The sequence below is a fragment of the Ammospiza caudacuta genome, chromosome 3 (genome assembly GCF_027887145.1).
Source record: "Ammospiza caudacuta isolate bAmmCau1 chromosome 3, bAmmCau1.pri, whole genome shotgun sequence".
NCBI classification, from domain to species: Eukaryota; Metazoa; Chordata; class Aves; order Passeriformes; family Passerellidae; genus Ammospiza; species Ammospiza caudacuta.
The window spans coordinates 74975706-74993814 of record NC_080595.1 but is presented as its reverse complement, the minus strand read 5'-3'; the positions used below and the strand labels follow the sequence as shown (position 1 = coordinate 74993814).

The window sequence follows — 18109 nt, the reverse complement described above, 5'->3', positions numbered from 1 at the left end:
CCCTCTCTTGGCTGTTGGAGCAGATATTGCTGTAAGCAGAGGGGTCAGAGCACCAGCTCTGTCCCAAGCCAGCTCCATCCCTGTGGCTGCTGCCCTGTTCCCCTGCTAAGGACACATCCTCCCAGTCCCTGCACTCCAGCAGGAGGCAAAGCAGGATGAGGAGTGCAGTGCTCAGGCAGCATAGAATGATATTTTTCTCCTCAAAACTAGAAATAACAGACACAATACCATACAGTAGTAGAGCCCTAAGCTGTACAATGAAACATGAGGGATTTGGACATTTGATACATTCCTGCATCTTCCCATCCATCATAGAGAGAGGGATGAGCTGCTCTTTGAACATCTTGGGTTTGTAAAAAGTGGCAAGAGTCTGTTAAATATACAAGGGAAATTGCATGGCTGATCTCAGCTGTTGGCTGAGCACCTCACCTGAAAACTTGCCAGGGTTTCTGACATGAAGGGATGCTTTGCTCTGCACCCTACAGTACAGAACAACCAAGGAAAGTGAACCAGTGACCTAAATGTTCCCTAGTGCTTGGGCTCCATAATAATGGGCTTTGTTTAAGTAGAATTTGCCACCCATCCATAAAAAGTAACTTCAAACTTTTAAATGACATTTTTTTCTAATGCCTGAAGCAACGGTGGTCAGGAAACCTACATTTATAGTGGAATGTATGGAAACCAAAAAAAAATACATACAATTGGAAGCAAAAAAGGCACCATTTCAAAGGTTCTTGAACGCACTGGGAAACAGTCAAGGAAAACTATTTCAGCCTAAAGACATGTAAAGCTTGTGACAAAACCTAAATAAATCTGTGTGTGGCAATAGGGAAGATGGGTGATCAGCAGTAACAAATAGGTTTAAAACCTGCTGCTGCTACAGGAGGCTAAGGGAACCAGTGCTGAGGGCTAATGGGAGTAAAAAGAAAGGCACTTAAAAATTTGGGGGACAAAATTTGTAATTTGAGCCAGTTATAAAACCACTGATGATGAGATTGATGAGGTAGCAAAGTAAAATACAGGCCAATTGGGTAGGTGTTTCTCATCTGTATTTGGAAGGATGCAAGGAGGTTTGGGTCTGTGTTCTGCTGTGAGGGACCAAAAGCAGTTACTGCTGGCAGCAAGGAAAGATGGAAACTGAAATTTTATTCTCCAATGCAGCTGTCTTAGACACAGGTGTCTTTAGAGACTTCATTGAGAAGCTGATTGAACCACTAATGTTGATTTTTAATAACTTTTCAAGTTGAGGATGGATCAGGGCACTGCCAGAGTGTTTCTGTACTGTGGAAAGGTGAAAAGGAGAATTTCAGTGCAGCAATTAATTTTGCAAAGTGCCAGCATCAAGGTAAGTGGTCTCACTTAGCCTCATGTTGGTCCTCTGCAAAATACCAGAGTGGTTAATTTGGGATTTCATCAACAAATAACTAGATGCTAATAAAATAATGAAGATCAATCAATGCACTTTTCTGGAAAATGAAGCTTGTTAAACCACCCTGTTATCACAGACTCATTTAGATTTGAACAGACCTCTAAGGTCCTCAAATCCAGCCATGAACCTGACACTGCCAAGTCCACCAGAGGTGTTGGGAAGCCTGGTTCTTTGTTTTGGTTTGTAATACAACATGCCTGGCTGCTAAAGACAACTGTGATGCTGTAATATACTGCAATTTCTCCAAGGTATTTGGCTGGCATTATATGGAATTAACAAGGCACATGGCAGAGAGATTAAATCTGCTTCACTGACAGATCTCAAAATGTAGTTGTTAATGAGAAGGTATCATTCAGCAAGGCCACTGGCAGCAAGCATTTCTTCTTCTCCAATGCTATTTAATACATCTATCAACAATCCAGGTAATAGAAAATCTCTCCTGATAAGGCTGCAGGGGGCTTAACACTTACTGGCTACAAAACATTACAGAAGGAGCTATTTTATCAGTTCCCTGAATATCTCTGTTGAACTGTCTCAAGCCAGCAGTGGTATTTTAAATACAAAGTAAGACACAGAGCAAGCACACTCATAGCAGCCCTGCTCCCTTAGAAAGCCAGGCTCTCAGAGGAGGACATAAATGAGATCACTCAGAGCAGCACAACATGAGCTCACATCACAGTCCTCTGGATAAAAGGTCAGTGCAATATTGGGGATATAAAACATGTCCCAACACCAAAATGAAAACAAGCTAAAGCTGGGTAGAGCAAGTGCTGCTGTATACAGTGCTGGGCGATGAGTGCAGGTCCTGGGTCCTGCATCAACATGTGGAAATACCAGCAGAAGTTCAAAGTGAAGCTGCCAAAATGACCCCAGATTGCAAATCAAACCTTTGACATGAAACTCAAGGAGTCTATCAAAGAAAGGCTGAGAGGTGACTTGATCACTGGGAGCAAATGGAGAAGCTTTCAGTCTCACAGACAAAGGCGTAGCAGGTCACAAGGGCTGGAAAGTCAAGTTACACATCTCGTAAGTGAAGCACTTTTCCGACAGCAAGGATAATTAAACAGAGAAGCAGCAAGGGAAGGGGTGAACTCACCAACACGCGCTGTTTTTAAGAGGAGATTAGATACATTTCCAGGAGAGATGCTGCCTGGGGAAATGTCCATGGCCTGCGTATACACAAGCACAGATTAACTAAGCACAGAGGTCCCTTCTGACCTTAGCCTGTGAATCTATAAATTCCTCATTCCACTCATTAGCATGGATCACAAAAAGCATGGTTTAAAAGCAGCAACATAAACAACTTAAAAATTAACTGCATGCTATTGATCTCCTCTCACCAGGAATCACTCAATACTGAATTTGCTGGGAAAAATCTTGACCGCATCACTTTTATTTTTATCTGCTTTGTTTCTACATGTTAGTGATGAGGGAGCATGATAGCCTCAAGCAGAGGGAAAAGAAATGTGTGTGACATTCCCTGCCTGTGAAAAATTAAAGGTCCATTCAAATGGTTTTAATATCAAGTTAAATTACTTTGAATGAAAAATGAAAAATAAATGGTTCGGTCTCCAGCTCACAATCAACAGAAGAGCAAATTGAGGATCATTTTCAGATTAAGCCCAGCCTGATGGAAGCCAATAAGAAATTCATGCTGATGTAGAATTAACCCTTTGAAAGATGGTGCTAAATGGGAAAAGAGCTATAACAGGCCTGAAGCATTTTAAAATTCACTGAGAGCTTGAACACCTTCCACACAACAGGTGAGGGAAATATTTGACATTTCCCAAACATCAGGCAAGTGTGAGCTTTTTGCCACACACCCTTTCTATGTTTGGCAGCCCCTGTTTATTTGCAGGATCTTGAGATGGTGGACAGCAGCCAACAGGAATGAAAAGCCAGGATGAGATGATGACACCTTGCTCTGCCAGACACCTCCCTCCAAAAAGACTTGCAGATATCCCTCCCCTTCAGCGTGGCACTGCAGGTGGGAGTTCTCCCTTCCTGCAGTGCCCTTCAAGGGTTTATTTTTCCACAAGTGAAAAGAATACCAAATGCATTCCTGTGCATGATTAAAAATTCCATATTCTGCTTGCTTAGAATGCAGGCAGCGTGCAAACAGGCTTGTGCTACAGAGAGCCTCCACGGGGCAACCGCGGCAGCATGGTGGTGCCAGCAATAATTCCAGGGAAGCTAATTTAGTACCAGCAATTCCCAACAGACACCAGAAAAGCATTTTCTTCCTCCTCCTCTGACTGCTAACCAGTAAGATTTATTAGATGGTTCTGCTGAATGGAAATCTTTAATAAAACTTTGACTCAGGCTGAACAGCACAAAACCAGGGTCAGTGTGGGGATTATTTTACACATACACACACCCCCCCACCCCCACCTCTTCTTTTCAAGAAGGACTTGTTTTTGAACAGCAAAGCATGGTGCTTCCTGTAATGACCTGCCAGGCATTGCTGACCTACAGCGCCAGCTACAGCCTCCCCAGGCTGGCTCCTTTCTGCCTTGTAAAGCTCATGGTAACTCCAGGCACTGGAAGGGATTGGAGCACAGCTTGTTTGGATGGATGTTCCCAGGTGCAACTATTATGAAACTGTTATGGAACATTCCTCAGTGGCCATGGGCTTCCCAAACCTACAGGCAAGAAGGTTGGTGTGTTCAGCCAGCAGCACTTGCAGCTGGAGATGTTTGTAGTCCAGAAGGGAAAACCAAAACCTTCTAGCCTATCTGGAAGGAGACATAGGTCTGGGGCTCTGCTCCACAGACAGCAGTGAGAGCTGCTGGAGCTGCTGCACCAGACTAACTTAGTAGGCAGTAATTTCTGTAGGAACTGATGACATGAAGGATTGTGGTGGGCATTAAAGCATAACTGATACAGACAGAGCACTCAGGCCATTACTGATGTGCTGTGGACTGTGGAGTAAAACACTGCTGGATTTCAGCAACAAGTAACGGTGCCACGTGATAGCTTTGGATCATTAGCAAGGGAAAGCGCTCGTGGAGTAGGGGAGAATATAACTGGAGCTTGGCCAGAACACCCACACTAATAATCCTGCTCCAGGAAGGGGTATGATATCCTCCTAATTGACCATGACTAATCTCGACCCTCATTTATCCATCTCATTGTAAAGATGACACTTCTGGCAGCGTGACACGGCCACCCGAGCTCAAGCCTTGTGCGACACAACACCCTGGCTGCCACCACTGGGGGCTGTCAGCACTGCCACCAGGCAGGGACAGCCACCAAGCAGGGACAGCGCCTTAGCTCCCTGACTGCCACCACCCACGGACACAGGGCCTTTTGCTCCAGTGCCTCAAACCACCGTGCAGGTGTCTCAGAAAGGTCCCAGGCTCAACAGAAAGCTCAAGGAGCACTTGCAGCTCTGCCTGGCACTGCCCAGAGCCACACCCTACAGGGGCTGGGACCCTGGAGGCTTCCCTGGTCCTAACACCAGCTCCATCCAGTTGATGAGCATCCTGGAATTACAGAATATCCTCAGTTGGAAGGGATGCACAAGGATCATCAAGTCCAGCTCCTGTCCCTGCACAGGACAACCTCAAAAATCCCATCAGCATCATTCAGTTACACTTCCAGTAAAGCCTTCCTGAAATCTTAGGTCAGGAAGGAAATTCATCCACTAATAAATGCCGGGATCTTTTTTTTTTTTTTCCTTCTTTTAAGCAGATCCTGTGTCGACCTAACTGGTAATACTCAATAATGTTCATGGAACTGCTTTAAACAAATGTGTGCTTCTGCATGCATAGCTAGAAATGAGGAGGGAAAAGAATATTGTTTGAGGCCTCAGTAGATACTAAGCTGCAGGCAGTCAAAACAGTACACTAATTCAGCCATGTCAAATCTTTTGCAACCCTGAGAGTTAAAAGACAGAATTTTTAACAATTATATGTTAACATTTCCTGATGAGGCTGATGTGATATTTAGGACTGAGCAGGAAATTTTAAAGAAGTAATAAAATTACCATTTCTTGTCATCCCACTGCTTGATGCTATGTCCAGCATGTCACTGGGAGAGATAAATGCTGGAGCAAGAGCACCCAGGCATTCACCTCTCAAACACAGAGGAAAAAAAGACAGTGATCCTCTGCTTCCAAATCTTACTGCCCATCAGGAGACTTCCATCTTCTCACTCTACTCAGCTCTTGTCAGGCAGCACTTTCAGTTCCCACAGTCAAAAAAGACTGAAGAGGGTCCAGAGGAGGGTTGTAAAGATGTTCAAAGGACTAGGGAACCCGCCTGATGAGGGAAGATTGAAAAGTCTTTTCTCCCTGGAAAGAGATGGCTCAGGGGACCCTCAGAGAGTATTCCAGCACTAAAAGAGCAGTCACAAGGAGGATGGAAGCTCTCTATTGACAAGGAGCTGTGGGGAGAAGACAATGGGGCAAGAGGTAAAAGCTGCACAAACAGAGGCTTCATCGTGATGCAAGAATTCCTTACATTGAGATCAGTCATTCGCTGGAACAACCTCCCCAGGGATGTGGTGGAGTCCCCATCACCAAAGGTTTTCAGGATGTGATTGGACGGGATGCAAGAAAATCTCATCTGGTGCCCCTTTCCCACAAAGGTTGGAGCTGATGATCTTTCAGGGTCTCTTCCTGCCTGGGTTGTTCTTGCATTTTTTGGTTCAGTGATTCAGTTTGTCCATCAAGAGAGCTGTCAGAGAGGGACCTTCTCTGCGACTTGTTCAGCCTGGGCAGGGACTGAAAGGTGGATAGGCAGGGAAGAGATGTAAAGGGTGTTTAGATTACACAAGCACACCAGTCAGGTCCCCACCAGCCCTTGGCACACCTCAGCCTCATTGGGATTTTCCTGGGAGTGTGATCCAGAGCTTCATGGAGGTCAGCAGATGGATGGGACAACCCATGGCAGTGTCAGGGGACAGTCACAGCATGATCCTCTGACACTGAGCATTGCTTGGGAAATGAGGATGCCCAGGCACCTCAGGAGAATCAGTCACAGGGCAGGAGAAGCCTCGCTAGTGAACAGCAGTAATTACCTGCAGAGTAGAAAGCTGGGTCATTCATTAGCCTGCATGGTAATAATTTGCTGTAACTCATATTTTTGGAAGGAGTGGCTGAAGTGATCTGGATTTGGATGCCCATTACCTTCTCCCCAGGCATTCTGCTGGAGAGATGGAGGTCTGGCTGCTCCCCAGCCAGGGAAGCCACTGCCCCAAAGCCATCAGGGTTTGTGTCCCTGCATGCAGCAAGGCTCTCTGGCACAGAGCTTCCTTCCTTCCTTCCTTCCTTCCTTCCTTCCCAGGCTCTGACAGCCTGTAATCATTTTATCTCTCTGGATTAATGGCACCAAGCAATAAACTCGTATCCTAATTATTGTAATTATTTCTTTCTTTGTATGTCAGCCTTGGTAACGATGTTTTTACAGCTGATGGGATGGAGGGGAGGGGAGAAACGAAATATTGTCACAGTAAAGAAGAAAGAGCAATGAGCATACTCCTTTCAATTCACTTTTCTTAAGGTTTTAGAGCCCACTTGAGTTTTCTGTTCTCTCAGGTCCCAGAAATTAGCAGTGATTGTCCTAATACTACAAAGTAGCAGCAATTTAGGATTAAATTCCTAATTATCTTAAGCATCTACCTGCCACTTTAGCTCCAGAGATGGCTGAATATCTCCAAAGTTCCCTGTTCATGAGGATCCACTGTGTGCTCAGAACTATTTCTTCATGGCAGGAGCAGCTCAGTGCTTTGCTTAACCTCAGGCATGACTCACAAGGATTATGCCAATCTTATCTATGGGAATTGCATACAGAGGGAGCAGAAGTTGCTCTAATCACCATTTAAAATTCATACAGTCTTCCAGAGGGTGGAATTCAGCATCCAGTTCTTCCCCACTGTATTAGCACCATGATGGGAAGGTACAGGATTGAGCTGGGCAGGAATTCTTTCCAGGGCTGTAGCCCAGGTTCCAGAGAACAGGGGCAGCACTTGCCCACTTTCTGTAACCCCAAATCCAGAGCATGGGCTGGGGAGGAGCCCAGACCCAGATTATTTTGAGAAGGTTTCCTTGGCTGCTCAGCTCTGTGGTGACAGCAGCTCTGGCTCAGAGTAGCTCCTACCAAACATGCCACAGAGAAGATTTCACTGCAAGGAGTGTGGGTGGCTAAGATGCAACACAAGAATTTGTAAAGCACCCATGTCCCTGTTTAGAGCCCTAACGTGAGATGTCTGAGGGAACACCAGCACTCAGGGCTGAGCAGCACAGAGCCAGCAAGGAAGGGCTGGTGCCTGCTTGCCTCCTGCTCCTGTGGTCACCTGTAGAGTCTTCCCTCTGGTAATGAATGACTCCATGCAGAGGAATTTCATCAGTTAATGAGCAGGGAGTGGTGGACCAGCCTTGTACATCAGTGGTGACTGAGGACTGAGATCCTCTCTGTATTGGTGGAGGTGCTGCCATCCACACCAACATGTCCACACCAGGAAATCAAAACTAAGGCCATTCATGGACAGCAGACTTTGGTCATCAGCACTGATGGAACCAGCCCCAGTCTCCATGCTCCACACTAATACTTGTTTCAATTGCCCATTATTGATAGTTCTTTAGACAGATCTTTTCTGGGGCTCTTTTGGAGTTGTTTCGTTTTTCCCACTTAACAAAACTTATCACCCATTTAATTTTTATTTCCTTTTTTGCATCAAGCATTGTGAAGGAGTACTGTTTTAATTAGTAATCAGCATTTCATTAGAGAACCAAGGCAGCAGAGTTGCTTTGTACAACAGTCCATCTCTGACATTAGACCTTCTTCCACATCCCAAAAAGCATATCCCAAACAAATTAGCTTCCATCTTTTTCAGCTTCACAATCCAGAAAAAAAAAAAGAGTTAAGCAAAACCAGTGACTACTGCCCAAGAGCCTTATCTCTCAACTCTCATTCTGCTCATTTCAACAGCCCCTCCACCACATCAGGAGCCTGGGGTGGGGCAATCCTTCCCCCTCCTCAGGCCACATTTTGCAAGCTGAAATTCCCAGCCTGCCTAAAGAGTAACTTTTTCGTGTCCAGAGATGGGCTTTCCACCCCTCAGCAAATATCCTAAGTCCAAAACTGTTGTTTAATTGGCACATTTCTCTGATTTACTGGGTCGGCTGGTCCTGCCACCTCTGCTTCCTCCTGGGCATAGAGACTGAGCCTTGGCAGGAGTTTCTGCCAGGCAGTGCCTCTCTGCCACCAGCTCTGGCTCCTTCGGAGGTGAGCTCCTTCACTTTCAAAGCCATCTTTCAGGACGTCACTTGCGTTACTCAAGTCCTTATTCTTCCCTGTTTCTCCCTGACGTTGGAAAAATAATTACCCGTGGTTCAGTAAGTTCATTAGCAAACTCCCTCAGGAGCCTGGGCTATGCATCATCCAGCCCTGCTGGTTTGTGGATAGGCTCTAATCAAATGTTTCAAGTCTCCCTCTCCTTCCCCCTCCTTTCAGATTAACAGTTATTTTGACAAGATTCTCATTATTTCCTATTTCCTGGCGGTACCCAGGGACTAGGCTTATTTGAGTCCTTACTGTTGTCATTGTGAGTTTATTTTTAACCTCAGGCTCTGCTTCTCCACAAGGACATCAGAGTCTTGTGTTCTTCAGAAGCACGTGGCATTGTCGGTGCCATTTTAGTCTCAGTTCATCCTGTGTCTTCCAGCACTCTCTGGCTTTTGCCTTTATCACTTTTTATCATTTGTCTTCCCAGTACGTCAAAATTAGCCAGACAAAATTACTTTGTTTTTACCAAGAGTAGAAGTTCACTAAGCTTTTCCACCTTGTTAGATCTAGGCCACCTTCTTGGTTGCAATTAGTTTCTCTTCTCCCCCTCTTGTTCTCCCTGCTATCCTTTGCCACGTACATACTCTCCGAGTCTCCCTTTTCCTTCCCAACATAATCATTCACCAGCTGCTCTCCAAACGGAGCAGAAAAACCACTGCCAACCCCATCCAGATTAACAACATCTTTAAATCAACTTGGAAGGCAAATTTGGGCTTCCTGGCAGATGAAAAGCAGACAGTCTCAGTTTTGGGTTCCCCCCACACAGTGTGAAGGCAGCACGGAGCACACGGCAGGCCCTGCATTGGCTTTTCCCCCCCAGAGGCCTCTGCCATGCTCTGACATTCCCAAATGCACACATGGGAGGCCAGCCCCATCTTCTTCAGCCCAAAGCAGTGTCCTGCTGTGTGCTCAAGAGGCCAAGGCACAAAATGGAAGGAAGAGGAAGAGATGAGACCAAGGGACAATTTTTCTTTCAAATACCTTCCACACCTGTGCACCTTCCTTCTTACCAGGAGCCTATGGACCATGGGATTAGTCCAGCCCCATTATTCCTGATTTACATGAGGTACCTGAAGTCAAACACTTTCACTTTAGGAAAGCAGTAAGGTCTTTTATCTTCTTTAGATGCCAACAAAGAGCTGCCCTCTCATTCCCTCAGCCACACAGCCCCGGCCACCACACCTGTGTGCCCCAGATCCCCTTTCCCTTGGACAACTCCAGGGTACACAAGGACAAAGCCAGCAGGATCTCTGGGACCCCATGCCAGGACACAACCATGGAAGGGGCCGAAGAAACAGAACACACTTGAAGATTTTTACTCCCCATTTTGCAGCATTCATTAACAATTAAAGAAGTAACTTGATAAAAGATTTTATTCCAGCTGAGGTCTTGGGAACCCCAAATTGTTTGGATTGGTTTTGCATGTGCAAAGTATTACAGGGACACAGCACTCTGCCACTTTTGCTGCAGATCCCAGGTGTGGGCTGGAGAAAGATCTTACTTGGACTTTTATCTGTTGTTTACATTAGAGACAACAGTTACCTACCTGGCAGGAACACAAAAAGGATTAATTTTGGGGAGAGAAAAGGAGAGAGAAGAGAAATGCCCACACAGCTTTCTTTATACAGATAAGAACAAAAGCTGTATTCATTGTTTACCCATTATTATAAAAGACTGGGTTTGTTTTAAGCCTAAAAAGAAAATTGCTCAGTAAGACAACTAACTCTAACTTTTTTTCTTTTTTTGAAAAACACAGTGCTGTGGTTCTGGATGGAAAAATCTATGCTACTGGTGGGATTGTCAGCAGTGAAGGACCTGCCCTGGGAAACATGGAAGCCTATGACCCTAAAACAAACACGTGGACACTTCTACCAAATATGCCCTGCCCCGTTTTCCGACACGGCTGCGTAGCAATCAAGAAGTACATTCAGAGCGGCTGATGTTCCCCAGGAGTTGGGTGGAGAACTGTTTGTACCTGCTGAAAGCAGGCAAGAAGAATACTGTTACTTAAGGAACAAAAGCAGCAAAGCCAGCCAGTGAACATATTGCTCTAAAGTCTTGAATAGTGTCTACATTGAATGTAGAAAAATCATCCTCACCTTTTGGTGAACCAGGAGCAGAGAGCTCCGTGCTATGTAAGATATTGTAACTTAATAATGCAAGGGTGTCACTAGATGTTATAGTGGCACTTGTTCTGGACATCGGCTTTTGGTCAACCCAGGTGCAATAGAATTTCTCATATTTTTTAAGCTGGGGAAGAGAGGAAAAAAATAATCTGCATTTTACTTTAGAGCTCAAGCTTGATTCTTGAAATAACCATGCAGATTAGTTTTACTATTACACTTTAGGCATCAGTCTATTTGAAAGGTCAAAGTGTCCTTACCACTTTGATTCCTACATTTGTTTCTAATACATGCTTTTCAATACCAATGACTGAGAGAAATTTTGTGTGACAGATGGCTTATGTTGGTGTCAGTCTTCCATCAGATCAAACAAATATTTCAGTTCTCTAGACAAGAGCCCAAAAGCAGGGTGAGGTGGGGACTAGGGAGAAGAAGAATAGCCATTGGTAATAAATTCCATGTAAAATGATGAAAACAAAAGGTCTGTTGGGCTGGATGAGTTTCTGCTCCTGGTGATTCTCGTGTGGGCACATGTGGCTGTGCCCACAGTGGCGGGTGGGAGGCTTCTAAACCTTTTCCTCTGGGTTTCTGCTGATGCACTTGGCAGTGAATTCCCTCAGTGCAAAATGGAAACAGCTTGGATTCCAGAGGCATTCTCCTGATAAACCCACTCTTCACTTCTGGCTGGAATCACAGTAAAATACACAGCATAGTGTGGGTTTGCCACGTGCTCATCAAACACAGAAGATGCCTCCTGTGGTTGCGCGCTCGGTTTTGGCTCTCAACCAAAATTCCTTACGTCGGGATACACGCCACTATCTTTTATGTAAAGGCTGAGAAGTTTTTTATTTTACTTTATTTTTCAAGTTCCTTCCTTAGGTGTGGAAGCCTTATACTTTTTATTTACAGATTTTTAACACTTGAGTTTAAAGCCCATGGTAGAAAAATGCATAGACTTAAGCCCAGTGTAAGAGACTTCAAATTATTACTATGTAGAGTTGTACGTATATGCACAGCACAGGGGTTATATTTTTATATATATTAAAATATTGTCTATCCAGAGAGCATTGTGATGTGGAAATTCTTTTTAAATTTATACATAAAAGGAACAAATGGGAGATGGACTGGGTAACACAGAGGGGACCGGGGAAAGAATCTTAAAATTCAGCAGTAGAAAGTAACCCCAAGCTAAGGATTGTCTGGTTTCCTTCCAAGCAGAAGGAAAAATCTGCCATACTTGCCTTTGCAGACTCAAATCCCAAATGCCATACCAGTAATTCAAGGAGTGTCCTGTACAGGGTGTGGGTGAGATCTCGCATTCAATATCTAGTTGAATTTCATACCAAATACAGTAGCCTTTTTATATGAAGGGAGGTCTGCCTACAGCTTTGGGGAAATCAATGCAGATGTTTAGCTAATCATCTTATTTTATTAATAACCATTTATAAAATAAAATTAAAAAAAAAAAACAAAGACATTTGTATCTTGCAGTATTTAAAGAAAATGTGCTCGAGTCAGCTGAGTCAAGCTATAGGGTGACTCAAGCCTCTCATTTTGACAGTGAGGTTCCAGCCTTTGTTATGCAGTTGTTTTATTTATTCTTTAAAGAAAAGAAAAATAATAAGCACAACAAAATTATATACTAGTATGTCATTTAAAGTATTTATGTCAAACAGGGTGCAAGTGTGAACCTAAAGATTGGAGCACAAGTTTCTAACTGCCTGGGGCAGGACTAATTTTAGTGTTGGTGTGTGTCTACCTCCAAAGGAGGTGCTACCTGTCAACAACTGAAACACATTCGACATTTTCAATTTAGCTTATTTCTTCATTTCTCACACTGGAACAAAACTGGCTATTTCTGTGAATAATATTAAAAACAGGGTTATCTGTAATGGTATTGTATATAGTTTATGTTTACTGTTAAGTTCTTGTTATATTATAATAAATATATTTATAGATCTAGATTCAGCATCCAGATTGGATTAATTTTGTCATGATTGATCAAGGAAAAACACTGCACAAATGGGGACTTCATGTTTCAACCCAGCCAGGGATGAAAATGTATTCATTCTGTCTAGTTTCTCTTGCAAATCCAAAAATTTATTGCTAATACTTAAACACTCAGAAGCTTCCAAAGTGCTTTCATTCTCATTTCAGAAAAAAATCTCTTAAAAGTAATTTTAGATTTTATTCAGAAGGACTGGTTTTTTGTTCATCTATTTTCCCAAATGTACTATTAAGTAAAGAACAGAAGGGCTCAATATAGTTTAGGAAACGATCTTGAAGAAAACCCTTGATAAACAGCTTCTTCATTTTTTTAAATGAAAGCAAAAATTTGCGCTGCACTGCTGCTGCAATGTCTAAAAGATGAAAGCTGCATTTGCCCTATGGTCAAAATTCCTTCATATCCAGTGTGGGAGCTCTGTACCTCACTGGATGCATCGTTCAGAGAGCAATTCCATGCAACTGTTCATGGCTTCTTTGATGTTTCATTAGGGTGTCATCTGGTAGTTGTAAAACTGGATCTGGAACAAAGATGAGCCAAATATAACTAGTCTCAAATACCACCACAGTGGAACATTTCAGCAGGATCTGAGTAGGTAATTTCTGTTCTGCACATTAACAGAAAGAGCCTAACATTTATTGAAATTGTCTCCAGTTCTTACAGAGTATTTAAGAGCGTGAACTGCAGTTTTTCAACATTTTAGTTTAGGCTTAGTGGCTGAGGTTGAACAGCCTGTGAAGATTACTAAAAGCCTTGCAATTCAATATTACAAAACCATGCTGCAATAATCCAGACCAAGTGGGGTGAGTTGCCAACCTTTCATCGAGGCTCTGCACAGATCTCTTACTGAGCACTAGTCAATAATACTTGGTAGGATGAACAAGACACAGACTATTTACTTTACTTGTATGTGGAAATTATTTTAGTACCCTTCTGGGAAGTTGGCTGAGTGCTTATGCCAAATGAATCATATGCACATATCTGCTCAGAGATTTTTCTTCTTAAAAGCTTTAAGAAATTCAGGGGGACAGGCTGGCCCAACAGCCTCTTTGGCCCGCTGGTGTGACCCTCCCCTGGCCCACCTGGGAAGGAGAGTGATCTCCAAAGGGGCTACTCACTGTGCTCAGGTAATCACCCACCCCTGACAATTTACACAAGTCATCTCCCTTCTCCTGTTGTTTCATCCAGCAGCAAACACACTGTACTAATAAAACCTCAGCAACCCCATCTTCTAATTAACTGCAGGTAGGTGTTAAGGCTGAGCTTAGCACAGTGTAAGAGCAGCACTTAATTAGGAGCGCTGGGCACACTCCAGCTTGCCCTTGGAGGGGGCAGACAAAGCGAGCCAGCCCAGCCCCGCGCTCTGCAGCTGCAGGGATTAGCCAGGAGAGCAGCTGCTCCCACCCGGCTCCAGCAGCACAGATCTGTTCAATCAGCAGACATGGAACTCGCACAAGTGGCTCCAGGTACTTGACCACCCTCCGGCTTCTCGGGAAGGATTTGTCTGGGAAAAAGGGAGCGGATCCCAAAGCTTTTCTCTGCAGTTTCCAGTGCAAGGGCATGGTCTCAGAACCACACTGCTGCTCTGTCCCCACCGAAAAAACATGACGTGGTGTAATGCAATATCAAATAAAACTACACACAGCACATGCAGTCAGGGCTGGGCAGGCTGCAACCTGTGCCAGGTCTGAAAGAAGACACTGACTCTCTATCTACTTGGACATTTTTAACTTGTAATGCTAATACAAGCTTTTTAAATTGGATGAGACCCTTGAGCTCACCCCTTAATGCCTTCATTCGCATTTGAAGTCAGCTCAAAAACAAGAGCTGAAGCGTGCCCTCAGCTGAGGTAGAGACGCCTGCACGTACAGAAGGCAGCACTAAGTTCCCATCATCAGTGAGTGTTCTGCGTTGATAACTTTAGACTGCAGAAAAGGCCAGAAAGAAAGTGGTCCGGAGGGAAGCAGATGGATGCATCCCAGGCATGGTGTTCCCATCACTCATTACACTGAGCTGGACAGCAATACCAGAGCAGAAACACCATTTTTCCTCCAAAAAGCCAAGCTGTTTGAGGCATGATTAAACACTCACTGAGGTTAGGATTCATGAGAGCAAGAGCTGACATTGTGGGCTCCTCAGCCGAGCTCTGGAAGCCTGGAAACAAAAACCAGAGTGGCAGACTACAGTGAAAACAACTCTCCCTTGGCTGGTCACCAGCGTTTTTTCTTTTGATAACATACACTACTTTCAGGAAGTCCTGTTTAGCCAGCAGATTTCTCACAGAGTAATAAATTCCAATTTCCTTTATCTAAACAAATTCTACTTCAGTCGGCAGCACCTTTACACACAGAATTAAGTGTTTTGGCTCAGTTACTACCTGGGAGAAGGAAGCTCCAGTGGTGTCATCAAGCCGTATCTGCTTCTGCATTTTTCATTAGTGGCGGGCTGTACAATGAATGTTTGAAAGGCTTCCTGCTTTTAATTTCATAATCTGCTGGTTTTGAGCAGAGTTCTTTCTTCCTTTGGAGTCACACATACCCCAGATCTTACACAGCAAGATTCATAATGGCAAAATGCAATATCAAAACTCTGCTGCTGTCCAGCATCAGTGACTTTTTCCTGTGTTTTTGTGGCTAAAGAGTGGACACCTACCTAAGGTCACCTGTGACATTCCTAAAGAAGCATCTGCTTCTCACCTCATTAAAAACAATACATGTTAATAAAAAGTAGATCTTGCAGATAAAAATGAGCCAATCCCTCTTCCACATCTTGGGAACTGCAGCAGTCTCTAATTTCTGATGCAATGTCCCTGTGCTGGTGGACAGCATCTAAATAAGGATCAGGGAATTGAACAGGGAAGGGGACAAACCAAATGCTCTTAAGAGTATCCTAAGCCTGATGCTCCACCAGAATCACTGTCCTTCTACCACAGAAACAATAATCAGCTCTCACAAAGCAAGCCTACACTGCCAAACCCACTGGAATTTTAGTAGCTATTTCCATTAAAAGAGAATCTTTCAGTAAGTTATATATTTTTGTGTCCAGTGAATGCAGTGCTCCATTACTTGTTACATCAATTTCAATTTTACCTATTTCAATTTAGGCCCAGCTTTTCTGCAAGTTCCCTGTTTATGTATTGGAACATTTCAGGCCGAGAAAGCTGAGGCTGTTGAGCCTGGAGAAGGTTACAAGATCACCTCATAGCAACATTCCAGTAACTGAAGGGATTCCCTAGAGGGAATCTAGAGAGGCACTCTTTGACAGGAACTGTTGAAAGAAGGAAGATTTAGATTAGATATCGGGAAGAAATTCTTTGCTGTGAGGGTGGTGAGACATCGGCACAGGATGTCCCAACTGGCAGTGTTCAAAGGCAGGTTTGATAAGGCCTTGAGCAACCTGGTCTAGTGGGAGGTGTCCCTGCCCATGGCAGGGGATTGGGACTAGATGATACTTAAGGTCCCTTCCAATCCCTAACATTCTCTGATTCTATAATAAAAAAGTCACACATAACCTTTCTGGGGAAAATTAAGAGTGGCAATGTGGCAGCTTGGGAATGGCTCATATTTCTGTTTACTGCTTGGCAAGAGGTATCCCCTATGGAGGTCAATACATGCAGACTGCTCACTACCTGGAGAGAACATGAGACTTTCCCAACTGGATAAGGGGTTTTTAATCCCAGAGGTAACCTAACACTCAACCATCTCCAGAAAGCCCAGAAGTCTCTGCCCTGCTGACATTCATTTTTAATAACATGGGGGTATTTCAGAGAGTGCCAATAATGTGACAGTTATTAAAGGGCAAGTGAAATGACCGGGTAATTACAGGGCAGTCACCTGACATCAAGCCCAAGTAAAAATGGAAAGATGGTATCTAACTAAAGTGATCATGAATCAAATGGATAAGAAGAAATACAATGATTTTCTAGAAAATTGGCTGTATCACACAAAGCTGATCTCATTCTCTGACAGGATTACACATTTGATTGATAAGGTAATAGATTTTCAACAGCATGTGACAAAACACTTCAACTTCCTCATGGTAGAGTATTCAGACAGCAAATATTAAATGGGCTAAGAAAAGGCAGATTAATTGAGGAATATCCAATCTGCTCAAGTAATTCTCAATTTGGTACTATCAGAGTGTTTCTAATGGGGGAATCCTTTTCTCCCAAAGTTCTTGAAGGAAAATGTTGACATAAATCTCAAGTCACAGACCTGTGGAAAAGGAGATTAGCCAAGGGAAAGATAATGAGGACTGAACAAGTCATACATATAGTGCTGGCTCCTCTGGCAGCCTGGGACCCATAAAACTTCTTTTCATAAAGCTAAGCAGGACCTCAGAGAGGTGGGAATGAGGAACACTGACATTCAGGATGAGAACTGCATCATGAAAAGCTGCAAGTCTGAGAAGAGTCAAACAACAAGTGTACCCAGCCCAATTTCATGGTATAAAAGGCCTAAATTGATCTTTAGATGTGCAAAAAGTGGGACAGGGAATAGGAATCAGTGATTTTTCCCTCTATAAATGGCACTGGTGGGACCTATGCTGGAATATCACATCAATTTCTTCTGTGAACAAATGTTTTAGAAGATGTTGAAAAATTGACCTACTGCAGAATAAAGCCACAAAATTGACTTAAAGGCTGGAGAAAATGCAGTGAGAGCCATAAAAACCTTGTTCTTCAGCAAAAAGAAGATGGAGCGGCTACTTGATCACAGTGCATTAGTGTCTTCATGGGGGGGAGAAACAGGCATGAATAGTCTAAAACACCAAGAGACGACAAGAAGCAGAGCTGGGAAGGTGAAGCTGGGCCAAAACAAACGAGGAATGAGGCACATGGTTCTACCCACGAGTTTTAACTACTCCATGAAAGTTCAGAGAGCAGGGCAGATGTACTCTGCAGACTAAATGCCTTTCCCAAAACACTGTTAAGCCATTCAGATGTCAGCAGGCCCTGGGCATGCAGGAGATTAAATCATACGTGCCACAGCATCCGATTCCACAAACCAGTGTTTTCTGCTGGCATTATTCCCTGTGAATAAACCCAAATTTTTGTTAACAAATTGCTGAACATTTAAATCATCATTAGATGTCAGCTCATTTCCATTTCCACAATTTATTCTCATGCATTGACAAGATTAACAGTGCAAAATTTATGCTCAGCTTGTGCTTTCATGGCTGTCCTCTGAATCTTGTGAAAAGGAAGCTTTTTAAAAAAATCTTTTTTCCTGCTGGACAAGCTTTAGATCTTGGAGCAAGACTC

At 43.7% G+C, this 18109-nt stretch overlaps 1 protein-coding gene across 1 annotated transcript in view; it reads left to right on the top strand.

The window, feature by feature from the left end:
- Window positions 1-12716, top strand: part of KLHL29 (kelch like family member 29) — a 145770-nt gene extending 133054 nt beyond the window's left edge. Inside the window, exon 12 of the mRNA XM_058802019.1 lies at window positions 10475-12716. Within this exon, the coding sequence (XP_058658002.1) occupies window positions 10475-10658 (184 nt within the window). The 3' untranslated portion in view covers window positions 10659-12716. The remainder of the gene's footprint in view (window positions 1-10474) is intronic.
- Window positions 12717-18109: the final 5393 nt, after the last annotated feature.